General features: G+C 37.2%; 2 protein-coding genes and 1 long non-coding RNA gene across 8 annotated transcripts in view; 2 read left to right on the top strand and 1 right to left on the bottom strand.

Moving 5' to 3' along the window:
* The window catches only part of LOC139973144 (uncharacterized), an 83218-nt gene that overhangs the window by 23277 nt on the left and 38188 nt on the right, over positions 1–21753 (top strand). The window lies entirely within an intron of this gene.
* Positions 2541–21753, bottom strand: part of LOC139973147 (uncharacterized) — a 36751-nt gene continuing 17538 nt past the window's right edge. The window contains exons 3-6 of the mRNA XM_071979618.1: positions 7088–7197; positions 5734–6042; positions 4392–4655; positions 2541–3899 (exon numbers count right to left, since the gene is read on the bottom strand). Coding sequence (XP_071835719.1) covers positions 4497–4655; positions 5734–6042; positions 7088–7197 — 578 coding nt within the window. The 3' untranslated portion in view covers positions 2541–3899; positions 4392–4496. The remainder of the gene's footprint in view (positions 3900–4391; positions 4656–5733; positions 6043–7087; positions 7198–21753) is intronic.
* On the top strand, positions 11088–15805 carry LOC139974021 (uncharacterized). Its single transcript, XR_011795369.1, has 3 exons — positions 11088–11462; positions 13157–13377; positions 14072–15805. It is a non-coding gene; the product is annotated as an uncharacterized lncRNA (long non-coding RNA).

The raw sequence follows: 21753 nt of genomic DNA, 5'->3' as shown, positions 1-21753 counted from the left end.
TTCAACACAAATTGCAGTTTAAGATAACAAAGACGGTTGTGAAACCCCTTCATATTTTGATATCTTCATATAGAGCAATAACATTAAAGCCAGGAAAAAACCTATAACTATACAAATTTATCATCCGTTAGATACTAAACGATGACTTTGGCAGAATCTTACTTTCGATTTCCCTTAGTTTAAGGTTAAGGGGAAAACTCTATTGCTAGTTCTGTAGGTCGCTGTAGGCCTAAATGTTAATGTTAACCTATTATTTTATTAATGCTAATAATTCAATCAAAATATGTGGTTTTACCTTCATACAAACCACAAAACACCATTTATCCTTGACAACATGTCATTTATCCACAACATGTTTTCCTATGAAGATTTGTGTGCAATTGATGAACTGAGCCAATGGTCAACGTGTTAGACAAAGTCGGCATCCCAATTTAATTTATTGACGCGAGATGTTTAATGGCTCATTTCATATGGTTTAATGTACAATATTGACTGATGGCATTGGGTTAACGATTTACAGCATAACAAAATGAATTGTCTGCCAAAAGTGATCATTAAGATATAATCCACGAACATTTTGATATAGGACGTGAATAGTTTAATGGACACTTCAATTCTAACTTCCAATAGCACAGTCTTGAGAGCAAGATACCTTTAAACGCTAAGAGATATACTCAGGGTCAGCCATAAAGAAAAAATGAGATATATGAAGTATAAACCAATTATCTTTACTCTGTGGATGTCAGATATTCTCCAGATCTTTGAGGACAGGGATTAGGCTAGGCTTCGGCCCGAGAGAAGGCACACTATCAAAAAGTTATTTCACTACTATGTATATTTTTCCAGCGTTACTTCCAATTTGAATAACAATGCAACCATAGAATTTCACATCCATAATAAGCTTGTAAAACGAGATTGATTACATTCCTTGGATGATTCTGTACATTAACATGTTTATAGTTGTCTTATGTTTAATGTTAGTTCTATATCAAACGCACACTAATTTTATACTGTTAGTTGGTGAAACTGGATTAATTGCTAAATATTATAAGTTTTGTGGGTGTATGGTATATCTTTGTCATTCCTGAGAAAGTGGGGAAATAAAGAAAAAAACGAAAATAAAAGAGGATTAAAAGAATTACATATGAGGTGTTATTCAAAGAAGTATTTTGCGCGCTAACTAGCTGGACATAACGTCATCATACATTAAGGAAACAGAAGCGAGTTATTATTGCATAATATCAAATTATCGAATGCAGACCACTCATACATTAACCTTCCCCAGCAAACGGACCCATGTTATGACCCATACATACACTTTCTATATGTTATTTTTCATTCTTGCGTATATGATTGGATGATATGACATCATATTCTGACCATCCGTTATTTATGAATAATTTAATTTAGGCTGCCTGTTATTGGTGAACAAGCAGTCTCGACCCAACAGTTTACGCAATAATGAACTCGGCTGTGCCGCGTCCGTCAGTCCCCCAAAGTTAGGGTCTCGACTTATTATTCACCAATCAGAGACAGTCTAAAGTAATTAATTCAAGTTAGTTTAGCTGGAGGATTATTTTGGTAAAATAAATTCCAGTTTGGGATGTTTTTGGTTTAGTGTGATATTAGGTTTGCCAAATATGAACAAATTAAAGATAATAGTATACCTCTGCCCTTTGCTCAGCCTACAGTAATTATCCGACCTCGAAATATATCAACTCTTCACCTATATTGACGTGCTAAAGACTATGCGATCAACTTCATGTGATAATAATAAACAGTGGATAAGTGTTATTCTTTACTTGTGTTGAATAATTATACTGAGGTAGAAAATCAGTAAAAGGCAATCAATTCACATTAAAATGTGTTTTTTAAACTATCCATATGTTATATTAAATACTTTGAGAGAAAGAGAGCAACTCTCATGAAAGATAATGTCTAATATGTGTAACTGAGTGTCATTTGTGATGTTCATATTTATTATAGTAGCCCGATGACAATGAATACTTAATATGTTAGATAACCCAGCTTAACCCCTGCAACCACCACCACCCCTTCCCCCTCCACACACACACTAAAGATTTAATGTCCTTAATTGTCTCGAAAATGTCAAATTTAATACTGCATTCACTTAACAGTCATAAGTCATTGCAATTACGTATTGTCATCTGAGGCGAATCCAGGATTTTAAAAAGGAAGAAGTGGGACCGTTGAAGCTGGTTCCGATGTAGGGAAACTGATTCCGATGCTGATGGGGATGACGGAGCGGGATGGATAATGACAGTTTCTTTAATGATGGAAACTACAAAAGGGTTCTAAAGTGATATATCGAGGACGGATTATGTAAATTATCAGATTTGGGAGTCGCGAATTAAGTAAATTGGCATATTACGGATGGATAATCCATTTAATATATCTGTTGCACGATAGTGGTTGGTTAATCTGGAATTGTTTAAAACGATAGAAGAGATTTTGGAGACATAATGGAGACAGAAAGAACGACGAAGAGGGCAATAGCAAGAAATAAGCTAACTTTTGAGTGACTACATATATTCAACGAATCTTCAAATGACATTTATAAATATATGTTAAAAATTGATTTTTTTTCTTTCTATAATCATTTGTAATAGATTAAAGTGAAATAATACTCAATGATAATTGAACACGATGAGAAGGGAAGGGAAAGAGGATGGATATTAACTAGAAATAAATAATTGATATGGCTTTGCTTCGCCTGTACCATTAATGATCAGCGAATAAATAAAATCTTAGCCAATTCTTCGTCCGGCATTATCCGTGTTTGCCTACAACTTTGAGATTATTACTAATTTCGTCGCCCAACAAATTACGTAATATATACTAATATTAATCTCTCTGTCTTGATGTTCTTTTCTGTTTTTTCTTCTTCCCAGATATTTCTCGAATAAATTTGCTATAATTTCTGGATCGACAGAGAGGTTTTCTAAAGAATGATAGTACATAGACTGTTTTATAATCATTAATGTAGATTGTTAACAACGATAACTTTTCCTGCTTAATTTAAAGTTTGTTACAAAACAGCCAGAGTAGATGATTAAATCCTGGTGAGAAAGTATGTCAGTTACAATTTAAAACAAACGTCAGTATTTACCTATTACTTTGTAATGACCGATAAATTTAACCTACAAACTGCAACCTTGTACAATAGAACAATTATCCTAATTCACTTTGCCTAATAAGCATCTGTATTAGAATGATTCTGTTTCTAAGTAAGTCTGTCAGCTGAGGTTATAATTATCAGCTTTAACGTAAATCTGTATTTATCATTCAGAAACTAAAGGCAACAAATCACACACATTAGTCAATCGACTATTGATATGTGAGGTGTGAACGATAACAGGTTATTATAACATAATGGACAAAACCAAAGGAACAAACAGAAAAAAAAACACGACAACCAAGCAAAATAAGGAATAAATATACATCATTATAAGAATGATAGCAGGTCTAAACACGGATATTTAACAATTAACTATTTTTAATGTGTCTTGTTTCTTTATTTTCACATTAATGATTTTTTTTCACTGCCGATGGTGATCAGTTTATCATCATTCTCTGTGTATAATGTTTAAGCTATATCTAGTTAATTCAAAGCTGAGCATTATTCTAAACATCTGCAACGCCCTAGACAGGCCTTATCTTCATCTCAGTATACTTGATATTATCATAGGAACCAGACGGTGTATACCAGGATATACCTGACCTTACATTCCGTGCTGCATGATAGTCACCATTGAGGCAACGTCTCCTACATTCTCGGAACCACCAGCCACAATGGTAGTCATCCAAACATCCTCCATTGTTCTTGTCCGAGGTACTGAAGGAATAATTCAAGCGATCATTTAAACTTCCAGCACCACCTGAATATTAAACAATAACATGAATGCATTTTAATTATGGTAATGCATATTGAGTTGAAAATAAAACCATAAACAATCAACGTCGTGATAGAGTAATATGCATCATAGTTGGGAAATTATCTCAAAACTTCACGAGTTATCAAATTATCAACTATCCAATCTCTATTATCATACTATAATGTGGTAAGTGTGTAAAGTGGTAAAGTGGTAATAAAATGCAAACTTTATACGGGTAAGGAGTTACTCATAATTTACGTAAGCGAAATCAATGTAAAAAAAATCACTATCTTTGATAAAACTTGTGGGAAATGTTTAATTCATATTATTATTACGTGTATAACCATGGTATGACAACTTGTAGGTCACGTATAAAGACATAAATTGCCAGACTTAGTCCAAACATATTCGACATCCAAATATTACCACTATATTGAAAATAATCCATTCACTGTTATGACGTTTAAGCAAACAATAAACTATCTGTTCACAAACCTGCATTTCCGCTGTAGTTTCCCAATCCAGACAGTCGATAGTTGTCACTTTCATTGTTGATACGGAACCGGTCAAAGTTAGCATAGAATGGATCACCATCTCTGCTCACAAAATCAACCCGGAGTTGATAATTGCCTTGATTGGTGAGGTAATACAGCTTATCATTACCCAACCAGAACTCATGATCGAGCTCACCAAAGCTTCTCTGTAGCTGATCCAGGTACGACTGAAATCAACAGAACCATTAACGCGACGTTGGAATACCTGATTGATAGGGGGAGAGAAATATAATACTGAAACTGTTATACCAGTTTCTTTTAAAAGAGATGTTATTTATTCTCAATTATTGTAGCGAGCAACTAAATTACATGCATGTGGTTGTCTAAACTAAAGATGTCAGCAACTTCTCCCCCATTCTCAATCCGGAAAAGAAAAGACATTCATCATAGCGCCCAAGGTCAGAGGCTAAACTCCAAGAGGTAAAAATTGCATATGGCCCGTTGTTGTATATATCAAAATGACAAAATAGACTAGAGTTATGACGTAATAAGGTCAAAAATGCCCACAACCTTAAACATGTGTAAGTAGGATATAATAGTATGATTTTTTATAGTGCATTACTTATTTACGTAATACGCCACAGGTTATGTGGTCAAAGGATGTAAAGGAAAGTGTTAGCGTAAATTATGCAATGCATTAAAATGAGAAACAGAAAATGAGTTTGCCTTTTCACAACCTAAAGAGTAATGTGAAAAGGTATAACGCAAAGAGGAACATGTTTACACTGTAAAACTGTAGACAGTGCGCAGATACGAGGTTGTGGTGGTGTCTGGGTGCGGTTGTGTTGGGGTGTGGTTTGTTTGGGTGGATTAGGTTTGCTGTTTGGGTTTTGTGTCACACCTCCCCTCTCTAGTGAAAATCAAATATACCGTCTATACAAAAGGCAGTTATAACAGATCTACCGTCTATCCTCCCATGTCAGTCATATTATACATATACAATATATCGTATAAACTATAAGATGTCATGCTAGACCTACCGTCCATCATCCCCCGTCAGTAATATTAAAATATACAATCGTCTATACAATAAGATGTCAAACTATAGACTTACCGTCCATCCTCCTCCGTCCGTCATATTATACATAAACAATATATCGTCTATACTATATGATGTAATTCTAGAGTTACCGTCCATACTCCTCCGTCAGTCAAGTTATACATGTACAATATATCGTCTATACTATAGGATGTCATACTAGCCTTACCGTCCAAACTCCTCCGTCAGTCATATTATATAAACTATATATCGTCTATACTATAGGATGTCATACTAGACTTACCGTCCATCCTCCTCCGTCAGTCATGTTACAGGAAACATCAAATAATGCTCCACTCCAGTTAGTTGGTATGATAGTATAAATACCATTAGTAGTGTTTCCAGCATCGTACCAATCCTTACAGTCGGCCATGTGTTTTGTACAATTCACTCCATTACCATGGTAACCACTCATGCAGTAACATTTGCGTACATCGTTACGGACTTCACAAACCGCATCAGAGCTACACTGGTAGAGATCATTGTAGTTCATTACTCCATTATCACAGGTTGAAATCCTTGTACAGTCTTCATTCACGAGAAGAGAACCATTCTGAATCAAAAGATAAATCAAGTCTTTAGAGTTCAAAAGTTAAATTATGATGTAAATTAAACCGACAGGAAAATTAGGACAAAATAATTTGAAAGACAAAACATATAATTAAGGATTTATGGTTCACTGTATGCAATATACTATCAATATACTATCTTCAATCTTGTACCAGTAGAGAGAAATGGTTAATTAAAACTTTTTTATTCAAATACAAGACGAAACAATGCAAACAGACACACACACACACCAATCAAATAAACTTGTACTTAAATAATAAACCTACCCAAAGCTTCCAAGATAGGTTTAAAATATCATCTTAGATTAAATGATGTATGATACAATTGTCTGTATTCCAAATGAGCAATAATTTATTATGAATTCAAATGGTTCTAACAGCGTAAAATCAACTTGGCTAAATTGAGCGGGTTCGTGAAGATGATCTAGCTTGTTCAGAAAAAGACTAACTTCACACTAAAACGCTAAGTTACTATGCAGTTTTACTTTACTGTATGTGGGAAGACACATAACGGTCCAAATTAGCTCGCAAATCACTTCACTGAAATTTGTTTCATGGTACAGTTGATAAAACCTTTGTCTTTGTTTTGCGTTATTCCTTTGTCTTCTTTACCAAGAACAACGAGTACAACGGTACATTCTTCCATGCAGATATATTTATAATTCCGTTGTTACCAAAAATATGTCACGTCAATTCTACAAAGAACTTGAAACTAAAATCCGCCGTACATTGTCAACAACTTTACAATCAGGCTTATCGATTAGTTTATTATATAACTTGAAAATGAAGGTTAATGAACAAATATTTAATGATTCCATCTGGCTCCCATCATTTTTTTTATCCATTTTTCGAATTTGTATTACTCACATGTAAAACGCAACAGTGGACTGAAACTTTCAATAGGTTGCACTCTAATCATTCTTAAAATGAAACTTGACTAAATGGAACTAAATAATAGCAATGCTATGATAATTAAATATTTGAATTACATCGAAACATTATCGAAATAAGGCTGTTCCTAACTCTTACCTGGATAACACTGCCATTACTCGTAAGGCAGTTTGTACGGATCGTGGTGTATGATGTGGCGTCAACCGGAAGCGAGGTACCCTCATTACTTGACCCAAGTTCACTGGTAACTAGAATGTGAGTAATGTCATGGTAAAAAAGAGTGAAACAGATTTAGTATTGCAAACGTTGTTTATTTGATCTGCTGTCTTCACCAAAAAATGTTTTATTGTGGGGTACTCTTGCAATAAGTGCCTCACTACAATGTACAGTTCTGGCAATATTGAACACACGGATATTTCCTAAACAGATTGAAACTAGTATTAGCCGGGAGGGGGTCATATATTTATCAAATGATAACCACGAATGTAAATGAAGATGTTACTAATGTTCTGTGGGCTCACTTCTTCTTTAAGTGCATTAACTAACAGTAAATTGTATGAAAAAATTAAGGAGGGAAGGGGAGGGATGAAGGGGATTTATTAGATGTAACTTAACAACATAAAACAAGGAGCTTACCATCATTGGTAGTAGATACTTCCGATTCCTCTGCTGTCGTAGGGTATGAAATGGGGTCAACCGGAACCGAGGTACCTCCATTGCTTGAACCAGATCCACTGGAAACTAATATATGCAATTACATGGAAGGAAGCAGAGACGGAATTAGTACTTCAAATATTCGTTACTTGATCCCCTGTCTTCACCAAACATGTTCTATGGTGGGGGTACCACGAAGCTGAACAACTAATTACAGTATAATATTACATAATAACCTAGGCATATGGATATAGTCCTACAACATTGTTACATGCAGCCTAAGCCCATGTTAAACCTGATGACTAAAGTTCACATTGAAAATATGACAGGCAAAACAAAACAAAAGTTAGAAGTGTTCTACAATACCAAGGAAGGATTCAAATGCAATGTATTTGGGGGTACGGTTCATCTCAGCATAAAACAAGTAGCTTGCCATCATTGGTAGTAGATACTTCCGATTCCTCTGCTGTCGTAGGGTATGAAATGGGGTCAACCGGAACCGAGGTACCTCCATTGCTTGAACCAGATCCACTGGAAACTAATATATGCAATTACATGGAAGGAAGCAGAGACGGAATTAGTACTCCAAATATTCGTTACTTGATCCCATGTCTTCACCAAACATGTTCTATGGTGGGGGTACCACGAACCTGAACAACTAATTTAAGTATAATATTACATAATAACCTAGGAATATGGATATAGTCCTACAACATTGTTACATGCAGCCTAAGCCCATGTTAAACATGATGACTAAAGTTCACATTGAAAATATGACAGGCAAAACAAAACAAAAGTTAGAAGTGTTCTACAATACCAAGGAAGGATTCAAATGCAATGTATTTGCGGGTACGGTTCATCTCAGCATAAAACAAGTAGCTTACCATCATTGGTAGTAGATACTTCCGATTGCTCTGCTGTCGTAGGGTATGAAATGGGGTCAACCGGAACCGAGGTACCTCCATTGCTTGAACCAGATCCACTGGAAACTAATATATGCAATTACATGGAAGGAAGCAGAGACGGAATTAGTACTCCAAATATTCGTTACTTGATCCCCTGTCTTCACCAAACATGTTCTATGGTGGGGGTACCACGAACCTGAACAACTAATTTAAGTATAATATTACATAATAACCTAGGAATATGGATATAGTCCTACAACATTGTTACATGCAGCCTAAGCCCATGTTATACATGATGACTAAAGTTCACATTGAAAATATGACAGGCAAAACAAAACAAAAGTTAGAAGTGTTCTACAATACCAAAGAAGGATTCAAATGCAAGGTATTTGGGGGTACGGTTCATCTCAGCATAAAACAAGTAGCTTACCATCATTGGTAGTAGATACTTCCGACTGCTCTGCTGTCGTAGGGTATGAAATGGGGTCAACCGGAACCGAGGTACCTCCATTGCTTGAACCAGATCCACTGGAAACTAATATATGCAATTACATGGAAGGAAGCAGAGACGGAATTAGTACTCCAAATATTCGTTACTTGATCCCCTGTCTTCACCAAACATGTTCTATGGTGGGGGTACCACGAACCTAAACAACTAATTACAGTATAATATTATATAATAACCTAGGCATATGGATATAGTCCTACAACATTGTTACATGATGACTAAAGTTCACATTGAAAATATGACAGGCAAAACAAAACAAAAGTTAGAAGTGTTCTACAATACCAAGGAAGGATTCAAATGCAATGTATTTGGGGGTACGGTTCATCTCAGCATAAAACAAGTAGCTTACCATCATTGGTAGTAGATACTTCCGATTCCTCTGCTGTCGTAGGGTATGAAATGGGGTCAACCGGAACCGAGGTACCTCCATTGCTTGAACCAGATCCACTGGAAACTAATATATGCAATTACATGGAAGGAAGCAGAGACGGAATTAGTACTCCAAATATTCGTTACTTGATCCCCTGTCTTCACCAAACATGTTCTATGATGGGGTACCACGGTCTCAAATTCATAATTACAGTATAAAATCACATAATAGTTCAGGTATATGGCTTTAGTCCTACAACAGGTAGTATGACATCAAAACACAGCAAACGGACCAGAGCCGTATATCTACGACTCTGCAACGGTCTCTTACTTACAAATAAAGTTGGTAACATTTTTCTATGCTCTGCTTTCTTTTGGAATACGGAGGGTTTGCGCAAAGGTAACATTGACTTATGATCAACTCAATGAAGGAGAAATATATATTTCTCGTTTCAATTTCAAATCAGTTTCTCATATTCCTGAATACCCCCCCCCCACCTCTTCCCTCACCGCCCTAGTAACAACGTTGAGACCAGGCGGAAAAGAAACAAAGACCATAAGTGAGGTTAATCAGGAATGATTGTTTTTGAAGAACTATTAGCGTGCCAATTTGGTGAGTTCATGCCATGCGTTTCATAATGCACCTCAAATCAAACAATAACAAACATATTGATACCATATCCGTTTTTCGAGTCATCAACTTATTACCAATAAATTCAAACCAATACACACATGCTAAGAGACTTTATTGAGGTATATACACCATGTGGTCAGGTACATTAATATGAATGAGGCTTGACCACTTGTATTGTGAATGACTTGAGGAACTTAACAGGATTATGTTCATTGATTGCTAGATTGTGACTTAATGTTTCTATGTAATAAATGTGGTATAAAATTACAAAGAGGAATAGACTCAATATCCTTAGATTTGGCAGACTTTGCAACTTTGTAAATTATCTGGCAATGGACACCAACTCTACTTGCTGAGCTTTTCTGTAAGTGAATAATATAATCTTTAGTTATTAACTTCAAGATGTGTCTACATTTTGAGGAAAACATCTTTTTCAGTGTCTCAATCTCTGTGAAGCTTTGATTAAAATTTAAAAAGCGAATAAAACAACATCGCCAACACAAGCTACACTGTACATAGTCTCAATATTTTTTATGATTATTTTAGTCAATAGTTGGGTGCCAATATCACAGGTGAATACATTAAAAAAAAGTCCTTTTTTGTACAATCTCCACCTACATAAATAATAATGTAACAAGCCGACAGTTGGATTTGAGAAAGCATAAATAACGTTTTAGAAGATTAACAACCAAACAAATTTCAAACGGCAGTTTTGGCATAAGCAAAACAGAAGGAAACGAAAGATATCATTTACAGCAGATCACAGTGTTTAGAAAGCCTTAACAGAGTTGAATGTTGTTGGAGTTACTATTATTTAACATATATATATATATATATATATATATATATATATATATATATATATATATATATATATAGCACTGGATTGGTATTTACGTTTACTTCTCCAAGTTGGTGCTTAGGTTTACCTGAGGTGAAATGATTGGATCAACTTGAAATTTTATATCAGTATACCTTATGGTACTAGGACTGCATATCAGTCGTTATAAGTTGCTACCTACTTTTTGGGTCATTTGGCAAGGAAAAATCCAATTGGTCAAACCCTTACGGTAAACCTAAGTCTTGCTATCAAAGTATATCCCCCAGTTGGTATATAAGTTGACCTGACGTACAGGCATCCGTAGTTTTCTTGACAGCGGCAGTAGCCTGTATTCAGTGTATACGCTCTACACTGTGTACACTGTATACGCCAGGGCTAACGCTAAAGCATACCCGTCGGCTGCATTGCATGCAACCCAATAACAGTTTCGGCTAATATAAGATGATGTGTAGTATCTGTTTCCTCTCGATGCAAGGGGACTGGGCTTGAGATCGGGTCAGTCGTTCGCCGGGTAGTTTGGTTTTCGTGCCCAGGTTCTTTCCTTGTTGACTTTTTCTTAAAAAAGTACCGTTAAAACGAAAACGTCTCACCAACAACTTCAGGTAAGGTCCATGAGATTAGTCAATAAAGTTTGGTGATATTAATAATGTTGATATTGTAACGTTGTTGCATACAGCTTCACGTTATTTGTTCATACCCATATTTCAATACTATAGTCTAGACTAGCTTCTAGCCTAAAACTTGTAAGGCCTAGCCTACGTTCGGCTGTAGCCTAGGGCCATAGTCCAAGTCCTAACACTACCTTAGCATTGGGTCAAGGGTAAACTGGTCTGTAGTTTGAGCTACAAATTAATACCAACTGCCAGAGAAATTAGATTTCAAGTAGGTCAGCTTAACTTTTTAGCCTACTGTGCATGTATGTATCATATATGGCCTTAGATTTTGCTGGACAATTATGTTACTGTACATTGCCCTAATCATGACCAGATACTGTAGCATGGTGGGCTTATAATTGACGCACTTAAGGATTTGATCAATGATATCTATCAAGAAAAAATCCAAATTACTCAACTTTTTTTTTTTCATATGTGTAGTTCCTCAGAAATGTTCTAATCTCAAAATATTTAAGGTTCTGTGCTTATGCACCATACAATTGAGCAGAATTTGACCACAAAATGTCTGCCGTGTCAAGTTCTTTCATACCCCTAAATTGACACATTCGTCGATAAGCTAACTGTAGTGTAGGCCTTGGTATACATCCATTGACTTTAGATGCTGTTTGCTATGCTCTGAGCCTCTAAGCTCTGACAGGTCATGTCCCAGAGAGTAGTGTTCTCATATTGAGGTAATGTTGGGTATTTTAAGGGTGTAAGATTTCCAAATGGCCAAAAAATGTGCCAAACCGGGGGGAGGGTGTTAAAAGCTTAAAAAATACCACAATTTGGTCAGCAAATACCTCAAATGGATTCAAACTCATGAAATATGTAATTCTGTTTGGCTGCAAAAAAAGTTTAGGTGGCCTGCTGTATCGTTGCTAGTAATAATTTAAGGTGCGTCAATTACGGGGGTGCGTCAATTATGAAGCCTTTACTATACTGTACAGTAGCTATGCCTAGATTATTATAGACTGAAGTCACCATGCAAATGTAACTTACAAGTAGCCTGTATTGAGTAAAAGATGCTATAATTGCTAGAACTTTTCAAAAAGTTCTTGGAAGTCTTTACTCTCCAAAATATTCTCAGACATTCTAGACACCACTGTACTGTAAGATGTCTGAATATCCCAGTGAGGGTATCAATAAAAACAGTTAAAGGATATAATACTAGAAAATCCAGCATCAAATTTGGGCCAATGCAGAATACCTTTAATCTAAGTCTCTCAAGTGATGCATTGTGTTTCAAGTGTCTTATTTATAACTAGCCAAAATTTGTACAAAACAACAATGCCATGCATCCAAAAGGTTATTGAGTCAGTACATTTCCATAATGTAACTATTACAAAAGCTGAGTGCACCTAATTAAAAGTTACCATCCTCCAAAAATCTATATAACACAAAAATTTGATAAAGCCTTCTATCCCCTCCCTTGCATATACTGTAAGTCATTTTGTTAAGTCTATTTAGATCCATAAGTAATACCAAGTTGACTAAATGTGCAATATTCAGTGTTTAAGATCTGAGCTCTGTATTGGCCCAAAATATATTGGAGAGAAGTGTACAATAAAAATTGAAATAATGCACATCTTCACTCTGACCATTTGATATTTATTTGATTGGCACTGTTAATGTTTTCTCAGACAAATTTGATGATCAACATTCTCAATCTCAAGATGAATGACAACAGCCCACTATCCAAGGGAATAACACTGTACGATGTAGCTGCCATGCAGTGAAAAAGTCAATGTTGGAACGACAGCAATCATAGCTAGAGCACAGATGCCGTCTGGGACAGACTGATGTGGTGACCTACTGCATCATTGACAGCAAAATGGAAGATATTTTCTGAATTAACCAAAAAGTAAGTTAATATTCTGTAGGTTCGACATCGCATAAACTTGATACCATAGGACTCTATTATCTCAAATACGAGTAACATCTGAGGTAATTTATTCCAAAGTTATGGAATGAAGAAAGAAACAATCAGAAGGGATGAAAACTTTTGTATGATCTGGTTAATGTGGTGGTATCTTTTCCTCTATGTCCATAGTATTTAACTACACTAGAGCTATATCCACTCTCTGGTTTTTAATCTTAAAGGTCAATGCAAGACAACACCAAATTGTCAGACTAGGTCCACATAAAATGTACATGTATATTTAAATTTTGAAATCTTTACAATTGGTAAAGCTTGAATGACTTGCAACTTTTAAAAGCACTTGCTATGGTAGGGAGCTGTTTCATGGCTGCATAAATAAAATGTGTAATGTTGTATACAAGGCAAGATGAATCAAGAATTAATGGGCCCAAAATGGGATGGATAAACGAATTGAAATTTACAGTGAAAATAGTATATATGAAAGGTTGTGAGATGATTAAACTATTGGCTGAATTACAGGAGATTTAGTTTTGTAAAGCAGTTCATTGTTTTCTTCATTTGTAGTGTGTGAGGTCTATTCGGTAATCGCAAAACATTCCAAGCTATATTGCGCGTGCTATAATTGGGACCAAATCAGCATATCTTTAAGAGAAAGCTTTTCTTTTTGTACCAACAGATGGATAGATCTACAGGCTAATACAGCAAAGGATATGCTCTAATTAGAAATGCCAGGCAAGATTATCACACAGTTTACAGTGGGGTGAATACAATCATCAACCAAGCTTTTCATCATGCTGTACATAGTGGTATACAGTAGCTCCTTGTTGGGCTTATCAATTAAAAGCTTGCATAGAAGCCGATGCCAAGCAAAGCAAAAGTATGTCCTGTAAATCACGAAGTAGATTCACACATCTCATGTATATCCTCTGGGACACAGCACATCTTTCAATGGAGTTAGGAAGTTGCTGGGAATAGTTGTTGGATTGGCACAGTAATGTAGTAGCAGTAACAGAAAACTAACTAGTTCCAGGATATGTTACACTGTTACACCATATAAAAGATAGAGGAAATTAATATTATAAGCTTCAAGCAGACAGAACCAAGAGAATGCAGACCAGTCTTCATGGGAAGTCTTCTACATATTTAACTGTATAAATGGACTCATTCTTTTGCAATGTACTTCTTGAAATATTTTAGTTTGGTGACATTGTGGCACTACTGTACATGTTTTTGTAAGTATTAGGGAACATTTGCAGCTGCTTGTCAAGAACATGGAACTTGTTATACAACTGAAGTGGTCCTGATGCTTAAGTGTTGAGGTTACTGGATATTTTGCTGCCTTACCTTGCTTTAACTGTTCTTAAATGCATTTCTCATGTTTTAAGATGTTTTAATTTTGTATTCCAAGCAAGATCAGCAAGCCATAGTACAGTAATTTTCAACAACCACCACACAGATACTTGTGCAGGACTAAGGGTATTTGTTAAGCAGATTACTACTATAAAATCTTTCAAACTTATATCCCTCAAAATCTCCAGGGGGATGCTGCATTGTTCCTGAACCACAGTTTCACAATTCTACAAGTTGGGTTCAGGGGTTTATGCTATGGGAAAGTTTACAATGTTAGGCCTGACTTAATTACTGAAAGCTTGTGGTCTTTTATTACACCAAGAACCAGTTTATTCTTTAAACAAAATTAAATTATTTCCCCTCAAAATTGAGGGGAGTGAATACAGCAAAGGCACATGCAACTAGCACCAATGTCATGGAAACCTAGTGCAGCCCAATGAAACATACTGTAAAACCACAACATTTGTAACTATAGGTATGAAATTGTGCAATCCAGGGGTATTGTGTATAATTTTGTCCCTCCAAGCATGGAAACTCCATGATATTGTGGTAATTTGCATTGGTTACGGTATTGGATACATGTGCCTATATTGGTAAGTCTAGATAAATACTTGAGGTATAAGTTAGTTCCCAAAATGTTTCTCATGTATGAGAGAGGTCAGCAAATTGAGGTAATGTAATAGTGCAAGTATCCTGGTTTATGTGAAATAAATCTTGTGGAAAATATAAACTGGGATTGAAATTACAATCAACTGCTTGAATATGATTGTACAATTTTTATTGTGTCTCGTCTTTTAATATCATGCTAATCTCCACTACTGTATGTGTTTGGTAATAAGCCAGATTTCTGGGTAGAAGTTTAAAAAAGTAAATCGTCAACAATTTTTGATGAATTTTAAGCAATCACATTCACTGCCTCTATCTCTGTTTATGTTTTGAGTCAGCAACACAGTATACTGTACAGTAGTGTACAGAAAGGGACACTTTCTGTTGTATTCCTGATCAATTGAAAATTGTTTGTTGTTTGACTGTTTGTAGCAGTATTCCTCTGAGGAGTGAAAACTGCGCATGCATTTATACATTACTTAAATTATGTTCTGATGAAATTCATGTAATATTCACTGTCGATTTTAGTTCAAAACTGCCAGTATACCATTAGTTCCTGAGACATAATTTTTTTGCTTTAAAAATCTGGCTTTGAGTGTATAGTATTTTGTCAAAAACATAAAAGTGGAGGGGCTGCTTATCATCATTCCCTGAACAGGCTTACCCAATTTGTTAACTATAATGGTAACATATCAAAATGTCTGGGGACTTGCCACAGTGCTGACAATTTTCAAATAGTTCCATGGTTCCACCAGGGATGTTAGAGATGGACAAACAACATTTGAGCTTTCTTTAACGTTTGTTTTGTGCCGACATTAATACTGTTTTTGGTCCAATACTAATACCTAAATAGGGTGACAGGACAAAATCCCCCAGACAAAGTCCCCCTAGGACAAAATCCCCCAGAGCCAAAATCCCCCTGGACAAAATCCCCCTAGGACAAAATCCACCCAAGCCAAAATCTCCCCAAGCTATAAAAAATCCCATCAATTCTTTACAAAAATGCATCATCCCGGTCCCCGGTATCATCATCCAGTACCGTCATCCGGTACCCTCACCGGTATTTCCATTGGTACTCTCAGTGGTTCCCGGACCAGTACTCCGACCATACCCCGACCGGTACCTTAATAGTGAGCCTGACAGTTACCCCCACCGGTGCTCCTCCCTGACCAGTACCCTGGACTGTACCCCGGCCGGTACCTCGACCGGTATCCCAACTGGTATCCTGAAAGGCACCCTGACACATACTCTGACACGTACCCTTACTAGTACTGGTACAATAAACAGTAATTTGACCAGTACCTTGACCGGTCCCTTAAATGTCACAACATGGAGCTATATCCCATGGCCACACTAACAGGTAGCCTTGCAATTACCCTCAATGAACTCCGGACCAGTCCCCTGACCAGTATCCTGACCAGTACCCTAACCAGTACACTGAGTGGAACCCTGACTGGTAGAGTGACCAGTATGATGACCGGTACCCTGACCAGTCACATGACCAGTACCTTGACCGGTACCCTCACAGGTACCCTAACAGGAGCCCTCACAGTTACACTCGCCAGTACCCTCACTAGTACCCTGACCAATCCCCTGAACCTTACCCTAACCAGTGCAATGTCCCATGCCTTGACTGTCACACCTGGGCCATCGCTGGTTGTTGCAGGCAGGCTTTGTATGGGTCAGTGGGATATTGTCTGGGGGATTTTGTCCGGGGGATTTTGTCCTAGAACCCCTAAATATCACTCAAAACGGATAATGGTACCAGACGGTACCTGTACGTTGCTAGATTCATACGATGTCAAAAGGCTAGAACATGCACTATAATACTGTTATCAGTCGCCAGTAGGTATATACCACACTCATCTCATATCAGTATTTGTTTCTAATGTCATAACAGGCAGTGGCAGGCAGTAACAGGGAGCGTCCGTACAGTCAGGCGGGGGGGGGGAGCGGACTCAAATGGGAAACTGGCGCCCTTTTCAGCTATTCAACACTTTTTACTTATTCGCGATTATTTACTTTTTTATTGCGCTCTCATCTACCTATTGACATTTGTCACATTTTGTTGGCGATGACAACTATACCTAAAGGGTCATTTCCGGCGATATAGGGAGTATCTTTACTCAAAAGATTTCTGTACGCTCTGCGCCAACCTGTGGTGGCGCTCCGCTTAGATAAAGTCGAAAGCGCCCGTACAGACCTTTCTCGCCCCTCTGACCAATATCCCTTGCTCCGCCACTGGCTCCCAATCTTCTTTCCCCGTCAATCCGTCTAGTACCCCCCCCCCCCTTCCCCAACCGAACCTCGTATGTTAAAGGAATATCTAATGATTAGAGACACTTATTCTAATGTTAAATCAGCAAAGAGCAAGCAATAATGATTTTATCACTAAGATTTTTTTTAATTTCTCAGTTACACCGTCATTTAACTTCCCACTCAATCTTACACTCCCTGATACTCTTCCATCCCAATGTAGGAAACTTCATCGTTACACGCAGCACGCAACGATCCTTGTTCTACTTAATTGATCCTTACTGAGTCTTTCAACTTAAAAGCATATTTTTTTCCAAATAGATTAGTGAAAGTTACACAGTTTAATAAATTAAAAGCATCTCCTTGTTAAAGAATGGTGTTATCGGCGTATAGTCTTCCGATAAGCGTAACTTAGGTTTGAAAGAAATGATCAATGGAAGCAGGCAGTAATGATATTAACTTACAGATATATATATATATATATATATATTTTCAAATCTCTTATTGAACGAATTATTAGCCCCCTGGTTACATCGTCATTTATCATCCCTCCCCCATCCTGCCCTACCCTTCTTCACCTCACACACTCCGCTCTATGGGGTTAAAAGAAATCAGCGAGAGCGGCAGTAATGAAATTTACTTACATTAATGAATTTTTTAAATCTCATTTAGGACAAATTATTAGGTCCCCTGGTAACATCATTTACCCCCCATTCTCCCCTTCCCTTCCTTACAATCACCGCTTCTCTTACACCTAATATATGAGATATCCTCGCAAAGCGTGATGAACTAGGTCCCTCATTTATCTAATGCGTGGAAGGAACTCGAAACTTTCTTCCTTATCCGCCTATTCCAAGCTTTCTCCAAGAAAAGAGTTACAGTACCTATTACCCAGATTTTTAAAAATAGCCTCCCTCCTCATAAAACGTGATGATCTATGTCTCTCATTAATCTAAAGCATGGATGAACTACCAACTTTAAGCATATTACAAAGTTTTTCCACAAAAGAGCTACGGAACCTACTACACACAAATTATGTAAATGTCACTAAACGGCATCCGTAGGGACATCGTTTTTTGGTCCACCATTGAGTTTCCATCATATCTTTGTTCTGCTTTTCATACATATCTTTTATTGTGATTGTTATGATAACCACATCTAAGGACTTTTGAGTCGTATTATTGTATCCAGTGGAATTGTCTCGCTGAGATATAAAAGGATGAATTTTCCGTACGTTTTCACGGTAGGCCCCTCTGTTCAAGGTCAATGCACGACTATAACATTAGGTCCACTAAGTGCGGATATTGGTCTCCATTTGCCACTATTGCAGTAAACCCAACCGAGCAACGTGTCTACGGTGTCTCTTAAAAGACAATATTATTAACAAATTCGAAAAGAATTTTTAATCTCTTTGGTGTCATTTTAAAAGTATTTCTGATAACATTACGTACAGAATTCTTTGATATGAGAAAGGTACATATGACAAACATGACAATGACCGTGATAAAACCAATTTCAAGATTACTAGCGATCAATTCGCTCAATTTGTTTCAAAAAATGATTGAAAAGTGATATGAATTCCTCCTCATTCATTCTTTTTATTTGAGCATGTTGAACGCTTGTGATAACATGTCATTACGAATCATTGCAGACGCTCACCCAAACCGTTAAAAAATACCCTCCCTCTCCCCCCTTCTCTTCCTACACTGAGCTCCCAACATTGGCGGAGCGTCAATACAGTCAGGGGGCGGATGCCCACCCCCCCTCAACGGACTAATATGGACTGCTGGCGCCCTTTTCAGCCATTGATCACTTCTTTTACTTATTCGCGAGTATTGACTTTTTTGTGGCGCTCTCATCTACCTATTGACATTTGTCACATTTTGTTGGCGATGACACCTATTTATTCTTCGTTTATCTGCAAATTAGCAAGGCCCGGAAAGGGTCATTTCCGGCCATATAGGGAGTATCTTTACTCAAAAGATTTCTGTACGCTCTGCGCCAACCTGTGGTGGCGCTCCGCTTAGATAAAGTCGAAAGCGCCCGTACAGACCTTTCTCGCCCCTCTGACCAATATCCCTTGCTCCGCCACTGGCTCCCAATCTTCTTTCCCCGTCAATCCGTCTAGTACCCCCCCCCCTTCCCCAACCGAACCTCGTATGTTAAAGGAATATCTAATGATTAGAGACACTTATTCTAATGTTAAATCAGCAAAGAGCAAGCAATAATGATTTTATCACTAAGATTTTTTTTAATTTCTCAGTTACACCGTCATTTAACTTCCCACTCAATCTTACACTCCCTGATACTCTTCCATCCCAATGTAGGAAACTTCATCGTTACACGCAGCACGCAACGATCCTTGTTCTACTTAATTGATCCTTACTGAGTCTTTCAACTTAAAAGCATATTTTTTTCCAAATAGATTAGTGAAAGTTACACAGTTTAATAAATTAAAAGCATCTCCTTGTTAAAGAATGGTGTTATCGGCGTATAGTCTTCCGATAAGCGTAACTTAGGTTTGAAAGAAATGATCAATGGAAGCAGGCAGTAATGATATTAACTTACAGATATATATATATATATATATATATTTTCAAATCTCTTATTGAACGAATTATTAGCCCCCTGGTTACATCGTCATTTATCATCCCTCCCCCATCCTGCCCTACCCTTCTTCACCTCACACACTCCGCTCTATGGGGTTAAAAGAAATCAGCGAGAGCGGCAGTAATGAAATTTACTTACATTAATGAATTTTTTAAATCTCATTTAGGACAAATTATTAGGTCCCCTGGTAACATCATTTACCCCCCATTCTCCCCTTCCCTTCCTTACAATCACCGCTTCTCTTACACCTAATATATGAGATATCCTCGCAAAGCGTGATGAACTAGGTCCCTCATTTATCTAATGCGTGGAAGGAACTCGAAACTTTCTTCCTTATCCGCCTATTCCAAGCTTTCTCCAAGAAAAGAGTTACAGTACCTATTACCCAGATTTTTAAAAATAGCCTCCCTCCTCATAAAACGTGATGATCTATGTCTCTCATTAATCTAAAGCATGGATGAACTACCAACTTTAAGCATATTACAAAGTTTTTCCACAAAAGAGCTACGGAACCTACTACACACAAATTATGTAAATGTCACTAAACGGCATCCGTAGGGACATCGTTTTTTGGTCCACCATTGAGTTTCCATCATATCTTTGTTCTGCTTTTCATACATATCTTTTATTGTGATTGTTATGATAACCACATCTAAGGACTTTTGAGTCGTATTATTGTATCCAGTGGAATTGTCTCGCTGAGATATAAAAGGATGAATTTTCCGTACGTTTTCACGGTAGGCCCCTCTGTTCAAGGTCAATGCACGACTATAACATTAGGTCCACTAAGTGCGGATATTGGTCTCCATTTGCCACTATTGCAGTAAACCCAACCGAGCAACGTGTCTACGGTGTCTCTTAAAAGACAATATTATTAACAAATTCGAAAAGAATTTTTAATCTCTTTGGTGTCATTTTAAAAGTATTTCTGATAACATTACGTACAGAATTCTTTGATATGAGAAAGGTACATATGACAAACATGACAATGACCGTGATAAAACCAATTTCAAGATTACTAGCGATCAATTCGCTCAATTTGTTTCAAAAAATGATTGAAAAGTGATATGAATTCCTCCTCATTCATTCTTTTTATTTGAGCATGTTGAACGCTTGTGATAACATGTCATTACGAATCATTGCAGACGCTCACCCAAACCGTTAAAAAATACCCTCCCTCTCCCCCCTTCTCTTCCTACACTGAGCTCCCAACATTGGCGGAGCGTCAATACAGTCAGGGGGCGGATGCCCCCCCCCTCAACGGACTAATATGGACTGCTGGCGCCCTTTTCAGCCATTGATCACTTCTTTTACTTATTCGCGAGTATTGACTTTTTTGTGGCGCTCTCATCTACCTATTGACATTTGTCACATTTTGTTGGCGATGACACCTATTTATTCTTCGTTTATCTGCAAATTAGCAAGGCCCGGAAAGGGTCATTTCCGGCCATATAGGGAGTATCTTTACTCAAAAGATTTCTGTACGCTCTGCGCCAACCTGTGGTGGCGCTCCGCTTAGATAAAGTCGAAAGCGCC

The sequence above is a fragment of the Apostichopus japonicus genome, chromosome 9 (genome assembly GCF_037975245.1).
Source record: "Apostichopus japonicus isolate 1M-3 chromosome 9, ASM3797524v1, whole genome shotgun sequence".
Classification (NCBI taxonomy): Eukaryota; Metazoa; Echinodermata; class Holothuroidea; order Aspidochirotida; family Stichopodidae; genus Apostichopus; species Apostichopus japonicus.
The sequence above is the reverse complement of the archived record's forward strand: the minus strand, read 5'-3'. Positions and strand labels throughout refer to the sequence as shown.